The sequence below is a fragment of the Nannobrachium achirus genome (assembly GCF_963921795.1).
Source record: "Nannobrachium achirus genome assembly, chromosome: 3".
Classification (NCBI taxonomy): domain Eukaryota; kingdom Metazoa; phylum Chordata; class Actinopteri; order Myctophiformes; family Myctophidae; genus Nannobrachium; species Nannobrachium achirus.
In genome coordinates this window covers 54,184,595-54,202,056 of record NC_137812.1, presented here as the reverse complement: position 1 = coordinate 54,202,056, position 17,462 = coordinate 54,184,595, and the positions used below count along the sequence as shown (strand labels likewise).

At 42.4% G+C, this 17,462-nt stretch overlaps 1 protein-coding gene across 1 annotated transcript in view; it reads left to right on the top strand.

The window, feature by feature from the left end:
- The window catches only part of mxd4 (MAX dimerization protein 4), a 50,103-nt gene extending 33,018 nt beyond the window's left edge, over positions 1-17,085 (top strand). The window contains exons 4-6 of the mRNA XM_080722903.1: positions 633-747; positions 6,142-6,304; positions 9,931-17,085. Of these exons, the coding sequence (XP_080579029.1) occupies positions 633-747; positions 6,142-6,304; positions 9,931-10,145 (493 nt within the window). The 3' untranslated portion in view covers positions 10,146-17,085. The remainder of the gene's footprint in view (positions 1-632; positions 748-6,141; positions 6,305-9,930) is intronic.
- Positions 17,086-17,462: the final 377 nt, after the last annotated feature.

Below are 17,462 nucleotides of genomic sequence, written 5' to 3'. Positions count from 1 at the left end.
GTATTGGACTTGCAAATGGACAAGGATGTGATTCCGAGTCCTTACAGGGATGTGGATGAGGGTTTTGCAGCAGCTAACAGCTCCAAAGAGCCTCATCCCTGCAGTGCACCCCCTTTCTCATCCCTCCCTGATTTGACCCCACGTGCACCAAATTGAAAGCTTGCCTCTCTCGCTGTCGAAGCCCCAAAAAGCCAGCACCTCAAATGAAGCCAGCAAAAAGCTTCTTTCAATAAAGGTTTTATAAAGATTTTATAAAGATCTACAAGCACACAACGTGCTTGTAGATCGGCTGTTTTCATTAGTTTAGTTCATTTTTAAAATGATAAATACAAAACAAACGGGTTTGGACATACAAGGTTTCCACCCGACAACCACGAAATATAACTCATGTAATTGGCCCACTGGCTTGTCACTTGTCATGATCTGAAATGGCAAATCTTTGAGTAGCAGCAGCGCTATAGAGAGAAATCTCTCTCCATAGCACAATGAGGGCCTCTGCAACTCTTTTTCCCGGGCTGAATCAGGGGCCCAGCACGTACGTCCCTGGTAGGGAAAGGAAGATAGGACTGAAACTTCCCTCTCTCCCCTGTGGACTCACACTCTGTGCCGCGCTGTGCTTTTTGTCTCCGCAGACGTGCCAAACTGCGGCTGTACTTGGAGCAGTTGAAGAAGCTGGTACCACTGGGGCCAGACAGCACTAGACACACAACACTGAGCCTGCTCAAACGGGCCAAGATGCACATCAAGGTACCTACCGTCAAACACACCACAATGCACTGTCACTCTTCTGTCCAGGGTTCCCACCGTCGCGAAATTCCTGGAAATATTTTGAAATTTTGAAAGAAAAATATTTTTCCAGTACTGGAAAAGTTTTGGAATTTAATCAAGGGTCCTGAAAGGTCCTGGAAGAAATATCTATGCATTGTCTTTGGTTATTGATTTTGTTAATAACTCTGAAATGACAAATTAAACATTGGCCAAATTGTCAAATATTAGAGGCAGAAATTGTGAAAATAGCGCATTAGCGTTGCGAGGCGTTGTGAGCATGTAGATCTGCTATTTTCACAATAGAACCGTGTTATACAAAATTTCTCTACTCTTAGTGCTCGTCAGGGTGGGGGGGTCCCCAGTTAAAACATGACTATTTTGGGGGTCACGGCCTGAAAAGGTTGAGAACCACTGGCATACACTACCTGTCTTTGGGCATTGCACATAGGAGTAAGCGACCTGTTATTGAGCTGAATTATTGTTACTAGCCCTTACCCGTTCAAAGATATGAGCTCCGAAATGATGTGCAGTGTGTGGGTTATGGGATGTGCACTGTGCACACAGTATATGAGGGATGGAAAGTAACTTTAACTGGTGCTTGCATGCTAATATGTAGGAGCATCAATGTAAGAAATACCCGTTCCATTTAACGGCTACAGAGATACTGTGTACTGATCTGCATGATTTTTGGACAACATCTGTAACAGGGCCAGAACCCCCCCCCCCCCCCCCCCCTTAAGTACATTTACTTAAGTACTGTACTAGTACAGTTTTGAGGTGCTTTTACTTTACTGAAGTATTTTCAACTAGACAAATATTGTTCCTTCGAAACAATTGTGGGCTCGCTTCAAGCCAGAAAACAATGGCTATAAAATCACAAAATGTCAAGATCGCAGGCAGTGCTCACTTTGACGTTACTGACGTCAAAGATTGGTCCATTTTGTTCCAAAAAATTGTTATGCAAAAGTTGACCCGCTGGTGGCGCTATAACAGGCCAATGTGAGAAGGGTGGTATCTGTTCCTTGACCTATTGGGAATGTGCTTGCAAGATTTCACGCACATTGCAGGCTGTGTTCATGATTTGAGGTGTTTTTGGCTTTGGCCACTTTATCGCTGCTTGCAGCTATATTTATTATTATAATATTTTTGTGTGTGTGTGTGTGTGCACTTCATAGGCATATTAGATAAAGGTCCTTAGATAGTGTGTAGAATGTTTCATGCAAATTGCTAAAGAAATCCTAACAGGTTTAAGCGTTTCACAAACTGCTCAAAATGATATAGCGCCCCCGTTTGGCCAATTGGGGTAAGATTGGTTTTAGTGATATTTGGACTAACACTCTACATCTTTGCCAAATGCCATGAACATGTTACTTTGCATGTATGATTTAGAGGCAGAAGAATAATTTGCATAAAACTGCAATATTCATTGAATTTATTAAAAAAGCATGTTTCAATTTTAAAGAAATCCGATCTGACAGATCTTTAGAGATTGGTCCAAAGTTCACGTAAAAAAAGTTTTGTGCACGTGGAGCGAAAATTCCATTTTGAGCAGTTTTACAAACTGCTCAAAATGGCGGAAAATTTAAGGGCGGAGCTTACTTAACAACGACACAGATGTCTTCCGCTTGAGTCAAAGCACGCGTGTAACAAGTTGCATGTCTTCAAACAAAACGAGTCATGACTTATGCCCGTTTGAAGTTTGAATTTTCAAACGCTTCGTATAGCGCCCCCCTTTGGCCGATTGGAATAAAATTGGTTTCGGTGATACTTTGACTAACCCTCCACATCTTTGCCAAATGCCATGAACGTGTAACTTTGCATGTATGATTTAGAGGCCGAAGAATAATTTCCATAAAACCGCAATATTGATTGAATTATTAAAAAATTATATTTCACTTTAAAAGAAATCCGCCGAGATAAATCTGACCGTATTGGTCCAAAGTTCATGTGAAAAAAGTTTTGTGCGCGTAACGAAAAAAACCCAGGAGAAGATAGATTTTAACTGTTTTTCATATTATTCCGAATTGTGGGAGACCTAAAGGTCAGAGGTCAAAAGTTAGAGGGTAAAAGTTGTTCGGCATGAGGAGACGCATACATGTATACAGGTTTCATGGCTGTACCTAAAACACAGCATGAGCTATCCCTGTTCAAAGTTCTCACTTTCGAAGGCTTCCTACAGCGCCACCATTTGGCCGATTGCTGTTCAGGGACTGGCTGGCGTGAGAGAAAGGAAAGGAAGAAAAGTTTAGAAAAAATTAAAATAAAACAACGTCACCCGCGCTGCTCTCACAAGTGATAAGTCCGTTCAGTGAGATATGGAAGGGTAGGGGTTTGCTGCTGCACATTTGGCTGATGCTCAGATAAGTGGTAGGGGATAATTGGGATCGGGGTTTACTTTGGCCTAACTCCCTCTCTCCGCGGTTCATTAACCACTGCAGCTCAAACAGACTCAGTGACACGCAAGATGACAATGTGGGCAGCAGGAATACGGACCGTAGGAGAGTTCAAGGCCAATGGGTGGGTTAGCAACTTCAACTTTACTGTAAGATAGTTGTACAGTTCTTATGTACACTAGGCCAGTGGTTCTCAACCTGTGGGTCGGGACCCTCAGAGGGGTCCCCAAATTATTTTGGGGTTGGTCCCCAGATGTTTAGCTAAATGTTAACATTGTTTTCTCACTCAACAGTAAACAGACCAACCTACAGTATACGTGAATACAGGGTATCTGCACATTTCTTAAGTGACAATTTAAGGGCTTTAAATACCTTTTTAGTACATCTGGTCAAACATTGGTCAAATTGACAAATATTAGAGGCAGAAATTGTGAAAATGGAAATCGGCTATTTTCACAATGGAGTTGATTGAGTCAAATTAAATGTAATGCCAATTCCTACAATTCCAAGTGCACGTCAGGGTGGGGGGTATTATTAATCATAATAATATGATTATTTTGGGGGTTGCGGCCTGAACTGCACTAGGCCTACCTGAACAGTGTTTTTGTTCCAGCCTTCATCCACCAACTACAACTATCGGTTGTACTCAGTTAAATCTATTCTAGAGTGTTCATTCGAGGTTGATTTTCAGAGTTGTGTTTTGATGTGGATTCCTAAAAGGCTGAAGTCATTGTCTATGTTACGAACAATGTCCGCCAGTGAGGCAATGCTTTTTCTTGTTTTTTTCTTGTTTTTTCCCCCCCCCCTACAATTTCAATGAGTTTTCTCTTTATGGGGTGAACAAATCCAAAGCATTCACTCTCTATTCATTAACTCTCTAGACTAACAGTACGGCTACTACAGTACAGAAAACTGAAAACAGTACTTGCGCCTCGCTTCGCTGGCTGGCGCAAGTAATGAGCGTATTACATGCAGAATCACTGAACTGCTTAGATTTTAGGGTGAAATTCCCCTTTAAGAACTTAAAAGAATTACGCTGGTATGACTTCAGTCATCGTGATGTCATCTGACTTCAGTCTTACACAAGATCATTTTGTATGTGCCTCTCACACTGAAGCTTCAGGCCATATTATTTCTTCTTAGCTCAACTGTCTTCCATGGAACAACTGCGTGTGTAGAATAAATTAACTGTCTACTAGCGATGGACGTGTTTAAAAAAGATGAAGAAATCCTCAAGAGGTTAGAGCGTGCGTGTGTGTGTGTGTGTGTGTGTGTGTGTGTGTGTGTGTGTGTGATAGAGAGGGTGTGTGTGTGTGTGTGTGTGTGTGTGTGTGTGTGAGAGAGAGAGAGAGAGAGAGAGAGAGAGCAGTGGCGTCAGTTCAGAAAAAGCTAAGGTATGGCAACATGACTGGTGTCTTGCACGCGCGCACCAGTCATGTTGCCATACCTTAGCAACAGGCATGATACATTTATTTTAAGAAGAAGTACATAATAATATATCATTATATATACCTATAATATAATTATAATACCTTGTTAAAGTGACCATTTTGTTAAATTTTGCATTTGTAGTTATTTTACTGTAATTTACCAATATAATAACCCACACAGGTAGACAAAGAGACGTTCATGGATTCATATTTAGAACTAGCTTTTATCTCCCCCCCCCCTGGACCCAGGGTATGACAGCTGCATACCCCTGCCATACCCAATTGACGCCCCTGAGAGAGAGAGAGAGAGAGAGAGAGAGAGTGAGAGAGAGAGAGAGAGAGAGAGAGAGAGAGAGAGAGAGAGGGTGTGTGTGTGTTGCTGTGTGGTGGATGTAAAAAGAACCAACAGTCATTTAGTTTTAACCCTTAATTTCCTGTTTACAACACATCCTCTGCTTGGACGCTGTAGACGTAACTCCTCCCGTCTTACTGTAATGTAATCACGTCACAACCAGATCCCAAGAAATTGTTGCCGTTTCTTTTTACTGTAAACTGAAATTACCGAAATCCGCATCCTGTGTTGGAAATGTACAGTATTTGTTGTACACACACTCAAGACTTAAAACTATCGCTGTCATGACATTTCTCAATTCATCTGCCTGTCCCAAGCAGATTATGTTTCCTCCACTGTAAACTAAAATTACCGCTAATCTCTTGCAGTCATTTTCCCACCCCTCTTTGCTGTAAATAATACATTTAGTGCGTTGATGATGATGGCCTTATTTCACCATGTCACTTTTCGCGCTTTTTTAAGTGTTAAGGACAGTTTTTTGCATCTAAAGAGCCTCAGTTCTCATCTTTCAGTGTGCGAGCCTTTTTGTTGTTCATGGACTGTCCCGCACTCCCATTAGATCTGCTTTTGTACCGTATGAACCTTTTAAATGTTTGTCTATTATTGTCTAACTTCCTTGATTGGTTTTACACCGGAAAATAAGAAATATGTGTGAGTGATGGAGACAAAAAGAGAAATACAACTTTTTCTTTGGGTCCTGCTAAGATTCTCATTGTCCCACACATCCACGCTTATGTGCATATCAATGTATATGTGTATGTGTGTGTGTGTGTGTGTGTGTGTGTGTGTGTGTGTGTGTGTGTGTGTGTGTGTGTGTGTGTGTGTGTGTGTGTGAGAGACACACATGTGCACATGTACCTGTAAATGTGTGCATGAAAATCGTCACTGTCAGGCAGACTTTTTCCCCCCGTAAAGTAAAGCCCTGCTTCATCACACAAGACTGTCGCACAAAACTAGTGAAAATAGCAGATATACAAGCACCGAGGCGTTGGGTGCTTATAGATCAGCTATTTCCACTAGTTTAAATCATTTTCAATACGATAAATACAAAACAAACGGTTTTGGACATACAAGGTTTCCACCCGACAACAACGAAATGCACGTTGCATGCATTGCAGGCATTTTGAAGCATGGATCTGGGTGGCGAGATCTTCAAGTATTCTCACGCGTCTGTCGCTCTGTCTCCGTCTCTGTTCAGAAACTTGAGGAGCAGGACAGGAAGGCTGTAAATGTGAAGGAGCAACTGCAGAGAGAGCACCGCTACCTCAAGCGCCGCCTGGAGCAGCTCTCCGTGTCCGGGGGAGTGGAGCGCACCCGCACCGACAGCATGGGATCTGTCATATCTACAGACTCTGAACAAGGTACTGTAACCACACACCAATGTGCCACTGGCACAATACTGTAGAACTGAGATTCAATTGCACTTCAGTGAACATATTCACACAGCAGCCATTTTGCTCTCATGTCAATACCAAAGATTTCTAATATATCTCGCACACGTCCCATGTTTACTGGTGCTAGACCCCCGCGAGTCCGCGAGAGTGTGTTGCTGAGACAGAGAAAGGTCTATAATAAAGTAGATGTTCTCCTTATTTGTGTCTGAAAGCCATTTTAGTATGAAAATGTTGGGAATATTTGTGTGGCTTGTGACGATCGGGTCCAATATTTTGTTCAGTGACCATGGGGCTAAAGAATGGTTCAGAAGCTGTGTTCTCGTTCACTCTTTCCCATTGGAAATGAATAGACTCCAACCTGCTTCCTGCCTCCTAAAAAGGTGTCAACCTACTTCACGCAGATAAGGGAAGTAAACCGGAGATGGTGTGTCTTGCTATTTCCATCTTGGGTCATACTCAAAACCCCAGCTCACTTTGAGTGTGACGAAATGGGCGCCATGTGAATATGGCCAATTACATCTACAGTACATCTTATCACTATTTGTACACAGTCATAAAACAGTGTTTGTCTACGTGTCTACACAAAGGAAGTCTGAGTAACCAGTGATATGTAATCAAAGCATTTGACCACACATTGATACCAAGGTTTATTATTATTTTTCTAATGGGATTGGACCTTCCTGTCTTATTTCTAGTCTTTAATTAGCACTATTAGGCAGATAGTACAAGATTTACAAGGACATTCATAGGGTCCTAGTTATTATGAGAGAGATCTGCTGAGCCCTGTGGAACACCACGCTCTCCTCAGTGGTGGAAAAACTACTCAAATGTTTTACTTTAAGTAAAAGTATCTATTTTATGTATTTTAATGGGAATGGAGCGGTTTCATGCCAGTAGAGGATTTATGCGTGCCGTGCAGACTTTGCGTTTATGCTGGAGCAGATAAATTCTCCGGTTTTCCCCCTCTGTCCAGGCGTGGAAGGCGGAATGGGGAGGGTTCTGGAAGTGAGTGACAGGCGCGTGACTGGCCTGGGACAGAATGAGCTCTCTGCATTTTTAGTCAACCGCCAACAAAAATAGTTTATCCGCTGGCGAACATACTTTAATGTGGCTGTAGCCTTATAAGTACAAGTCCGGAATTAAACATTTACCTGAGTAAAAGTATAAAAGTATTGGCATCAAAATGTACTGAAAGTACCAAAAGTAAAAGTAGGCTACTCATTATGCAGAATGTCCCATTTAAAGTTTTCAAATGTATAAAAATCTTTTGAAAATAGCAGATCTACAAGCTCACAATGCATTGCATCGTGGCACATTGTGAGCTTGTAGATCAGCTATTTTCAAATGGCGGAAATGTATATAGGGCTGAAGTGGTTAATGTGTGTTTTGTAATAATAATCAAAAGTAACTAGTAACTAAAGTTTTCAAATAAATCTAGTGGAGTAAAAGTACAACATTTGGATCCGAGATGTAGTGGAGTGGAAGTAAAAGTATTTTAAATCACTCAAGGAAACACTTAAGTAAAGTACTTAAGTAAATGTACTTAATTACTTTACACCACTGGCTCCCCTGCTCAGCCATGGCCTTTATCAGCAGGTCATGACCCAGAGGCCAAAGGTCAAGTGTGTGTTGATTCCATCTACAGCCACCTGACCCTGGCTCTAGAGCAGTGGTTCTCAAACCTTTTTAGGCCGTGACCCCCTAAATAATCATATTTTAACTGGGGGCCCCCCCACCCTGACAAGCACTAAGAGTTGAGGCATAACATTTTGTATAACACGGTTCTATTGTGAACATAGCAGATCTACATGCTCACAACACCTGCGAGGCGTTGTGAGCATGTAGATCTGCTGTTTTCACAATTCTGCCTCTAATATTTGACAATTTGTCATTTTAGAGGTATTAAAAAGTCCTTAAATTGTCACTTTAGAAATGTGTAGATACCCTCAGTCTATACACTTAAACTTTATGTTGATTTGTTTACTTTTGAGGGAGAAAACAATGTTGCACATTGAGCTAATCATCTGGGGACCACACAACATGATTTGGGGACCCCACTTAGGGTCCCGCCCCACAGGTTGATAACCACTGCTCTAGAGGTGAGGAGAGCAGGGACGTCCTGTCCTGTCCTGTCCTGTCCTGCAGCAAAGTATTAAAGTAGGGAGAGCAAATAACTATTGGGGTGCCTTCGAGCAATGCATGAAAGTACATACCACTACCCCACCCCTGACACACACGCGCGCACACACACACAATGAACCCCTGGCCTAGGACAGCTAACAATACCGTAGGTGGTAAGTAAACACAGACGTAGTTGTTTGTCAATGGAGGGGGTTTAGTAGAGGCAACAGAAAGATCAGTGTGTTTACACAGAGTTTAACAGTTGCCTGAAGCCTACTTTCACCCTCACGCTTTCAGCCTTATACACCATGATTTCCCGTGAAGTACTGGACATGCCCTGCGTGTGTGTGTGTGTGTGTGTGTGTGTGTGTGTGTGTGTGTGTGTGTGTGTGTGTGTGTGTGTGTGTGTGTGTGTGTGTGTGTGTGTGTGTGTGTGTGTGAGCGTGCATGCATGAACATCAGGGGTGTGGAGTTCAACCTGGGGTTACATAGTTGGATTTATAAAACGGATCGCTGAAATATCATGCAAACTTATACTGGCTGATGGCCGAGTTATAATAAAGTGTACCATGGCTGTGAAGTCTCATGCCTTTGTACAGTTCATTATCACACCACAGCTAGGAAAACAAACATTAGGCTTCAAGCTCTAACAGACGTAACAAGGTTGCGATGCAATGCAGTGTGAGCCTGTAAATTGGAAACTTTTGCTTTCTGCCATATGACAAAGTATGTAGGACACAACCACTTCTTAACCCTATACTTAGTTGACTACAATATCCAAAAGACGGCATCTATAGTATCATATCCCAATATGTATTGCCCAACCCTAAGATCACAGCTACTGGTGTTGTCAACTCGTGGGCCCAATGTGGAGTGGCAGTTCCATGCAGTGTTGTTTTTTACAGCAAATTTTGATTTAGTTTTAGTCATAGTCTTTTGAATAAAATGTAATTTAGTTTTAGTCATAATTTAGTCACCTGAAAAGTATTAGTTTTAGTCTGATTTTAGTCGACTAAATATCATAAGATTTTAGGCGACTAAATCTACAGTTGATTTAGTCGACGAAAATGTATTTTGGCAGGCCTTGATGGCATCGTAATGACTGATTTTACACTTGGTTGTGTGCTGAAAATAGCAGATCTACAAGCTCACAACGCGTCGCAGCGCGACACGTTGTGAGCTTGTAGATCGGCTATTTTCAGCACGCAACACCTGAGAGCAACCAAACATAAAATGACTCTCTTCTCCACTAGTCCCTCCCTAACATTTTAGTCTAGTTTTTATTTTGTTGACGAAATTGTCAATATATTTAGTCTTAGTTTTAGTCATCACAGCTTAGTTTTTGTTTAGTTTTTATTTAGTTTTCGTCAGTGAAAAAAACACAGTCGACAAACATTTTTCGTCTTAGTTTTAGTCGACAAAATCAACACTGGTTCCATGACATACTGTATTCTGTGTGTGTGTTTGTACAGAGGTGGACATCGAGGGCATGGAGGGCATGGATGGCATGGAGGGCATGGGCTTCACCCCCGGGGAGGCAGACAGCCTGGACGGCAGCATCAGCGATGGCGAGGAGGAGGAGGAGGAGGAGGAGGAAGACCACTACAGTCTGCAGAGCAGCTCCAGCGACGGCAGCGGCTACACCACCGCCACGCATTCCCACAGACTGCAGCCGCACCACTGCTGAGGACGCTGGGCGGGGGCTCCACCCAAACCCCACCACCACTCAGACCCATGCTTTCCTCTCCCCCCACCCCAGCAACACCCCCGAAGCCATTCCTTCTTTGACTCATCATGGCCTAACTTCCACAGCAGCTTGTTGGATGGTTCATTAAAGCCTAAAAGCCCCTACTGTACCTGACCCCTGTCCACCCCCTACTCCCATCTAGCCCTTCTGGGAAGCAGATGGGATTTCCATTCTGTGGCATCCTTCCTGTCTGACCCCCCCCACCCCCACCCCCATCCACGGCCCTCCTAGACCACTGTTGACCCTACCTCACTCCCCACGTTTACCCCCAAAACACATCCCGACCCCCACCCACTTACCTAACGCTGTTGCCGCAGGCTTTGAAAGTAGAGTAGACATTGTTTTAGCTTTTTTTTTTCGTTTTGGATTTGGGGAACGTTGTTTGTGTTGTGGTGGGACAGCTTTGGCTTGTTAGTGAGGACCGGTAGCTTCTCGTGTGGGAGAGACACGTGGCTAACTAACCACGACTAATACGCTCAGTGTTTATCTCCCTGTATGCTGCATTTGAATGCCACGCACACACGTTTGTGATTGAGAGGGCGAGGCACCTCAGCAGGCTTTGGAATGTGTTCAGTGTGCCTGCAGAACACCGTCTCCATCCGTCTACATTTACTGTACTGTTTACACAAATTGACATTCTTAACACTCTAAAACCAGAACGACTTGCGTGAGTGCAATGCGTGAGTAGGCTGGCTGACACTGGCTGTTCACATTGTCGCTGAACTTTCAGCAACAGGATTAGATGAACTCTCTAACCATTAGGCCGCTAGGAGGGGTTAGCTTGAACCTAACTGAACCTTACAACTAGAGCTGGGCAAATATCAACATTATATCGATACTGTGATATTGAAACTAGCGGGATATCATAATGTTGAGACATGGCATAAGTGATTTTATCACTTCAGCCCTCTTTTGTACTTTCAAAAATGTAAATGAATTTTCAGAAATAGAAGATCTGAGCTGCTATTTTTGCCATTTTTGAAAGGTTTTGAAAAGGAAAGAATAATTATTGTCACAAATTCACAATATGATATCATCACAATGTCGATATTGAGGTATTTGGTCAAAAATACTGTGATATTTGATTATATACATATCGCCCAGCACTACCTTACACACATTAATATCAATATACTACAACTACATGACCGTTTATGACCAAAAGAAGAATTATACCAATGCTTCTTAGCCAGATCACCAAAAAGATCACAGAGCAGGAGAAAACGGATGACAGAAAGGACAGAAAGGGGACAGTGATGTCCTCTTGTCTCTCTCCGTCTAGGGTCCTCTGACCACTGCTCTGCACTACTGCACACTGTACTGTACAGTAACATCCTCACTGTTCATTTAACCAGATAACTGAACACAGAGGACTTTATTATGTGACCACTACACTATACTACCCTACTGTCCTATTAAAAGCCTAGCTGAAAAACTCTCTTCCCATGGAAACGGATTGCCCAGAATCTTAAAATATGGTTTTGTTTTTATTTTGCATTTCTTTTTTCAGTAGCGAATTGATGTAGCAGTAAACATCGGAAGCTAAAGGCTTTCTCAAAGCTTTTTTTTTTTTAATGATTCTGGCATTTCGGTTGAAGACCACAATGTAGTCTTCTTCCCCATAATGGCTGCATTGCCTTCTATCTCTTCCACAGGGTTTAGCTAAAGCATTAATGGCACTAGAAGGAGGGAGAGATTAATGAAAAACTGTAAATTCCTCTTTCTACTTAACTAGCTGGTCTGTCTCTTCTGTCTCGTGCCATCACACCCAGATTAGACTCCCAATATTTTGTAATATTTACAACAAGTGTGTGTGTGTGTATGTGTGTGTCTGCATTCAACATCCACGTCCTCACGAACAAGTCAAGCTGTTGAAGCGGGGTAAAAACAAATTGATAAAAAAAAAAAGGCCAGCTCTAATGGTTTGCTCTCTGTGTAGACTGTTTTCATTAGCTGTCAAGGAAACTAATCAACTTGCAAAAGTTTCTTTCATTTCTTTTAACTCACTGCTGTTTTATCCTCTTCTCTCTGCTGTTCTGTTACTCGCTTTTGGAGATCCCAAGGCATTGACTGATGCAATATATTAATCATATGGGTCTAACAGAGTAATGTTGTTAGCGATGCTGCGCAAAGTAGATGTTCTATCGACGGAAGAGACATGTCTTTTGCTCTCTGAACACATGATTATCGTTAGGTAGGTCTCAAACTCCTTAAAGCACTCCGTAGAGCTTGGCAATCCAACCTGACACTTCAGAAATGTATAAATATATATAAAGGGGCCGAGGTCCGTTGAAGGGCGAAGGTCTGACCCCACCCAAAAAAAGACAAAAGGCTTAGAAAAGACGTTACAAAAAGTAAGTATCACTTAAAGTGATTTTAGCCAGCGTAGTAGTCTATATTTCTTCTATTAAAAAATGTTTTGTATTATATTTTTCCTAAATGAAAAGACAAAAAAGAAGAGTATATCTATAAATATATAAATATATATATGTATATGAGAGACGGACAAGAAGGAGAGGAGGCCAAGCTTGTCGAGAGTGGGAGAACAGGGGTGGGGGTGGGGTGGGGGGGTAGGCCAAGAGGGGGCGTTGTAGTCAGAGGGCACCAGACCTCGCAACACTGCCCCCCTCCCGCCCCCCTCCCTTCACTGACCCCCCCTGACTGTTCTCCCCTCTCCGTTCGTGCCTTGGGTGTAGGCCTTGGCGACTGTCGTCGTGCGCCCCTCGACCCTCCCTCCATGCTGATCCCCCCCCCCCCCCCCCCCCCTCCCACAGTGGTGTCGCACCAAATTCTGGGCCCTGGTACAAGGAACCCATTAATATGTATTCTTTTGTGCTTTAACCATTGAAAAATAGCAGATATACAAGCTCACTGTAGCAGGTTTGTGCAAGTCTTTGAATATTTCAAATCCTTCTAAGGTTTTTAAAAAAAAAACCTAGGTTTCTATGTCAGTGGTGCTCAAACCTTTTCATGTGAATGACCCCCCAAATGATATGTATTTGGTCAAGGAACCCCATCTCAAAATATTTAGTTCCAGGGAAACCCCCAGAAGCAAAGTTTGAGTTATAAATGTTCACTTAAAAATACATATATTCAAAGATTTGCACACATTTTCACGACTTTTCAAAAATAGCAGTATCTGCTATTTTTCAATAGCTAAAGTATAAAATAATTCCAGGCCCCTCCACCTTGGGCCCTCGTAACTCAGTCCCGCTTTCCCCCCCTTGTGACGCCCCTGCCTCCCTGCCCACCTCCACCCAGCATCCCTCTCTATATCCCTCCATACGTCATCAGGTCGCCAAACTCCACCCCTCAGGGGCGACCAGCTACACCCCCCTCTGCGATACCCCCAACCCCCCCCCCGTCCACTTCCTCCCCCTCCTCCTCCTCCTCTGGCTCTCCAGGCAGAGAGCCGACGTGCACGCTTTGACTCTCAACCCCCCTCCATCATCCGCCATGGCAAGGAAAGATGGAGGACAGTGTAATGTACATTGTACGTCGTGGGGGCACGTGAAGAACTACTAAAAAGCCCCCATCCCCACGGTCTCTGGCACTTCTTCCCCCCCAGCCCACCCCACTGCCCTAACTGCGTACCTGCCAGCCGGCCTGACGCTCAGCTATGACCACAAACAAGAACAAGAAAACCTCCCTCCCTCCAAACATGGCAGCTTCCATTTGCTTCCCAAAACGGTCACCAAATGGAGGGGAGAGGGGGTTCAAACTTCAATCAGACTGGCTCAAAGCTCTTTTATTATCCTTCTGTTGTTCTCATCGTGGCGGCGCTGTCCTTTGTTCTTCTATGACAATTATGCGGTTGTAAAACATTTTGATTTTCTTTTTGTTTCTTTTTTGGGGTGGGGGGTGGGAAGAAGAGATGGAGGGACGGTCACCTAGAGAGGAGTGATGTTAAAAGAAGAATTCCAATTTTGATGGCAGCTCAAGGTGTTCTCTCATCACTAACTCTCGGTGACGCCTCCCTAAAAATAGACAAAAAAAGATAGTGTTCAAAAAATATACAGGTCCTCCCTCAGTTTGATCTGGGGGGGGCGTGTTGAGACAATAGCAATACAACCGTCTTGTGCTTTCTAAGAGGGTGTGGGATTTTCTACACAAGCAGGTGTTTTGCTTTATTTTTGTGTTTTTCTTTCCTGCTTTTGACTCCGTGGTGCATTTCTTTTTCTTTTCATTTTTTTAGTGACCAATTCGTTTTCTATATTTTTTTCCTCACGTTTCTCTCTGGATGAATTTTACCTCTCCTGATCTGCACTCTCTCCATACACTGAAGGAGGGGCGATGAGAAACAAAAAAAAAGAATAACGTTCTTGAAAAAAAAAGCTGTTTTTTTTCTTTCTTTTTGTGCTCATTGACAGTTTACATTCATGTCAAGGTTTTGTACATGAGTGTTGTAGTAGCAAAGAAAATGTTCTCTTTTATTTTGTTGGTTAAACAGACAACAGGTAAATGAAAAAAAGAATGACTAAATTCTCTTGCACAGAACCTCCCATCAGGAAAACAAAACATAAGGCTTCTTTTACACCTGGCATTAATATACATTTTGTATCCAGATCACGTTTAAGTATGATTTGGGCTATGGGGAAAAAAAAAAAAAAAGTGTTAAGAAAAAGTATTATGTAGCCGGATTACATTTACTTTTACACCTGGATACAAATTCAATCTGATCACAGAGGACACATGTTAATGCCAAATGTAAAGGTGGCGTGCATGGAAGAGGACCTAATGAATGGAGATTAAAAGCAGGGCCAGATATGAGATTCTAATTTAGTTTGGGTGGAAACCTTGTCTAAAACCGTTCGTTTTGTATTTATCATTTTAAAAATGATTTAAAATAGTGAAAATAGCTGATCAAGCAAGATCTGCTATTTTCACTAGCTTTATACGACAGCCTTGTATGATGAAGCAGGGCTTTACTTACGAAAGAACACACACATTTTAAACTTGGAGATACAAGGTTTCTGCCCAACAGTGACGATTTTTGTTTTGTTTTATTCATTATGACATTACTAAAAACTGCACATACTGAACCTATAAGCACACATACAGGATTAAGTGGCATTTTCTGAGTGGGTTGGCTGCAGATGGGCGCTGTATGTCTGCTGGACATTGTGGTTATGGAATTTCTTTCTATTTTAATGATGTGCCTTGAAAACAACAGAGATCTTTATTTTGCTTTACATCAGAGATTGTACCATAATGAGTGACTGCAATAGTGGATGTAAGACATTTTTATCTAAAGCGCCTTACATTACCGTGGCTGCATAGTTTTATTGCATGGTTTGCCTCATCCTGGCAGCTATAGTGCCATTGTACTCCCTATTGAGCCTACTGGGAAACCCACCCAGTGCTCTCCCCACTGAGCTAGAGAGAGAGAATTGAACCTGTTGGTGTGCCCGATTCAGTCAACCACACAGCATCACGAGGAAAAGGAAACACCACAATGCAATTTAAACCTTAAAATCTCTCCAAAAGACTGGGAAGGGTCCAGCGGACTATGGATTCCCACTGTGTGATGGCAGAAAAGGGTCGATCTCTTTGCTTTTATTTTTCTGTCTCACATGAGATTTACTGGATAGCGTGAGTTGTCTAAAGAGCACAAAACCACAGCATGTTACAAGGTGAAAACAGCAGGCAAACAGGGTCTCTTGGGTTTTAGGTGAAGTAAGATTGAAGCACACACTGAGACAAAAGAAGACTGGATGAAGTATCGTAGGAGGAAAGAGACGTCACAGCCCAAACAGATACCCCACTCAAAATACAGAAGTATAAGAGTAGAACATAGTAGAAACTGGATTGAAATTTGCTGGTCATGTCCAAAGTCCTCCCTCTGCTATTCCCATAAAATGTGACGACGTTCCGATTCATTGTTGTTCCTGCCAAATAACAAGTATTTCTAAACCCCCAGCCCTCCCTGTTCTTTTTCTTTAATTCTTTCTTTCTTTCTTTCTTTCTTTCTGCCAGCTTGATGAGTGATTGTAGTTGTAGAAGAGGGTGTCTGTCTCCTCTACATTGGAGATACTCAACTTCTCTTGTTGCCATTTTGTGTTGGCATGAGAAGAGCCGGTTGGATCCATCGTACTGGTGTGTGTTTTAGCACGCACACAAAGCCACATTGGTTCATGGACATCTGATAAAACAGAGACATACTGTAGGGACCAGATTGAGATTAAAGGGGCATTTCACTTAAAACTCATGAAAGAAAAATCACGCATCATTATCCCTCAAAAGCCACAAACCATCTTGCACTATAGCTAGACTTTGTCCTGAGAGCTGATTCAAAGTTTGTCATTTGAATATTATCCTCTCAGTGGTGTCATCAGGAAAATCAAAAACATCAGTCCGAGGCTGCCGGCTCTCTTGGAGAATGAATTACCCTGAAGGCAGAGACAAAAGTACAGCTCATGTGTTATGGGTGAAATGCCCCTTTTTGGTGGGATCGGTGGTCGCAGCAGGAAATGCAGTTGTGATCGGGTACTTGTAATAGCAGTTAAGCTAGCATACAGTACTGTGTGTTGTAGAATGGTAAGCCAAACGGGTTACATTTAGTCACGCAATGGCCTGTGGCATACTGTAGTAAACATGATGTTAATGTCACCACTTGACCTAGACACCCTGCAACATATGGTGCTGATATACAGTGATATAACACCTCGTATTACTATTGGCGGTTTTACTGTTCATGCACCACAGGATGTGCGATGAAATGTGATCCATTTGGCCTGCCGAATGATAGGGGAGAGTTCTGTGCCAGAGACCTGTGAATATTATGTTCCTTTTTTTTTTTTTTTTTTTGCGGATGTGTAATATGCATTCAGAAGATGTGTTATATTATATAAGTTCTTGTTTTGTTCTGTTCCGTGTGTGTGTGAGCGTGTGTATACACTTAAGTACCTGGTGCTGCAAACACTTGAAGGTATCGTGTATTCTTTCATTGTAATATAATTAAAAATGTTTTATACATACAGTTGTTGTGGCCTCGTTATTAAGTTGTATGTCAGTGGAAATTATAGCTTTTTCTAACTGGGCATATTCAGAGGATCAACACTGCCCCAGCTATCATGCCATACTGATCTTGCTTGGAAAACCATTAACAGGAACACTTCAGACGTTTTAAGGGTGAAATGCCTCTTAAGCGTACGATTCAAATGAGCATATTTCAATATATTAAAACATGAGGGTGGCATAGAGGAAGCAGTTACAGCCCATTATGATCATGGACCAAGTGCATCCTGATGTTGGATT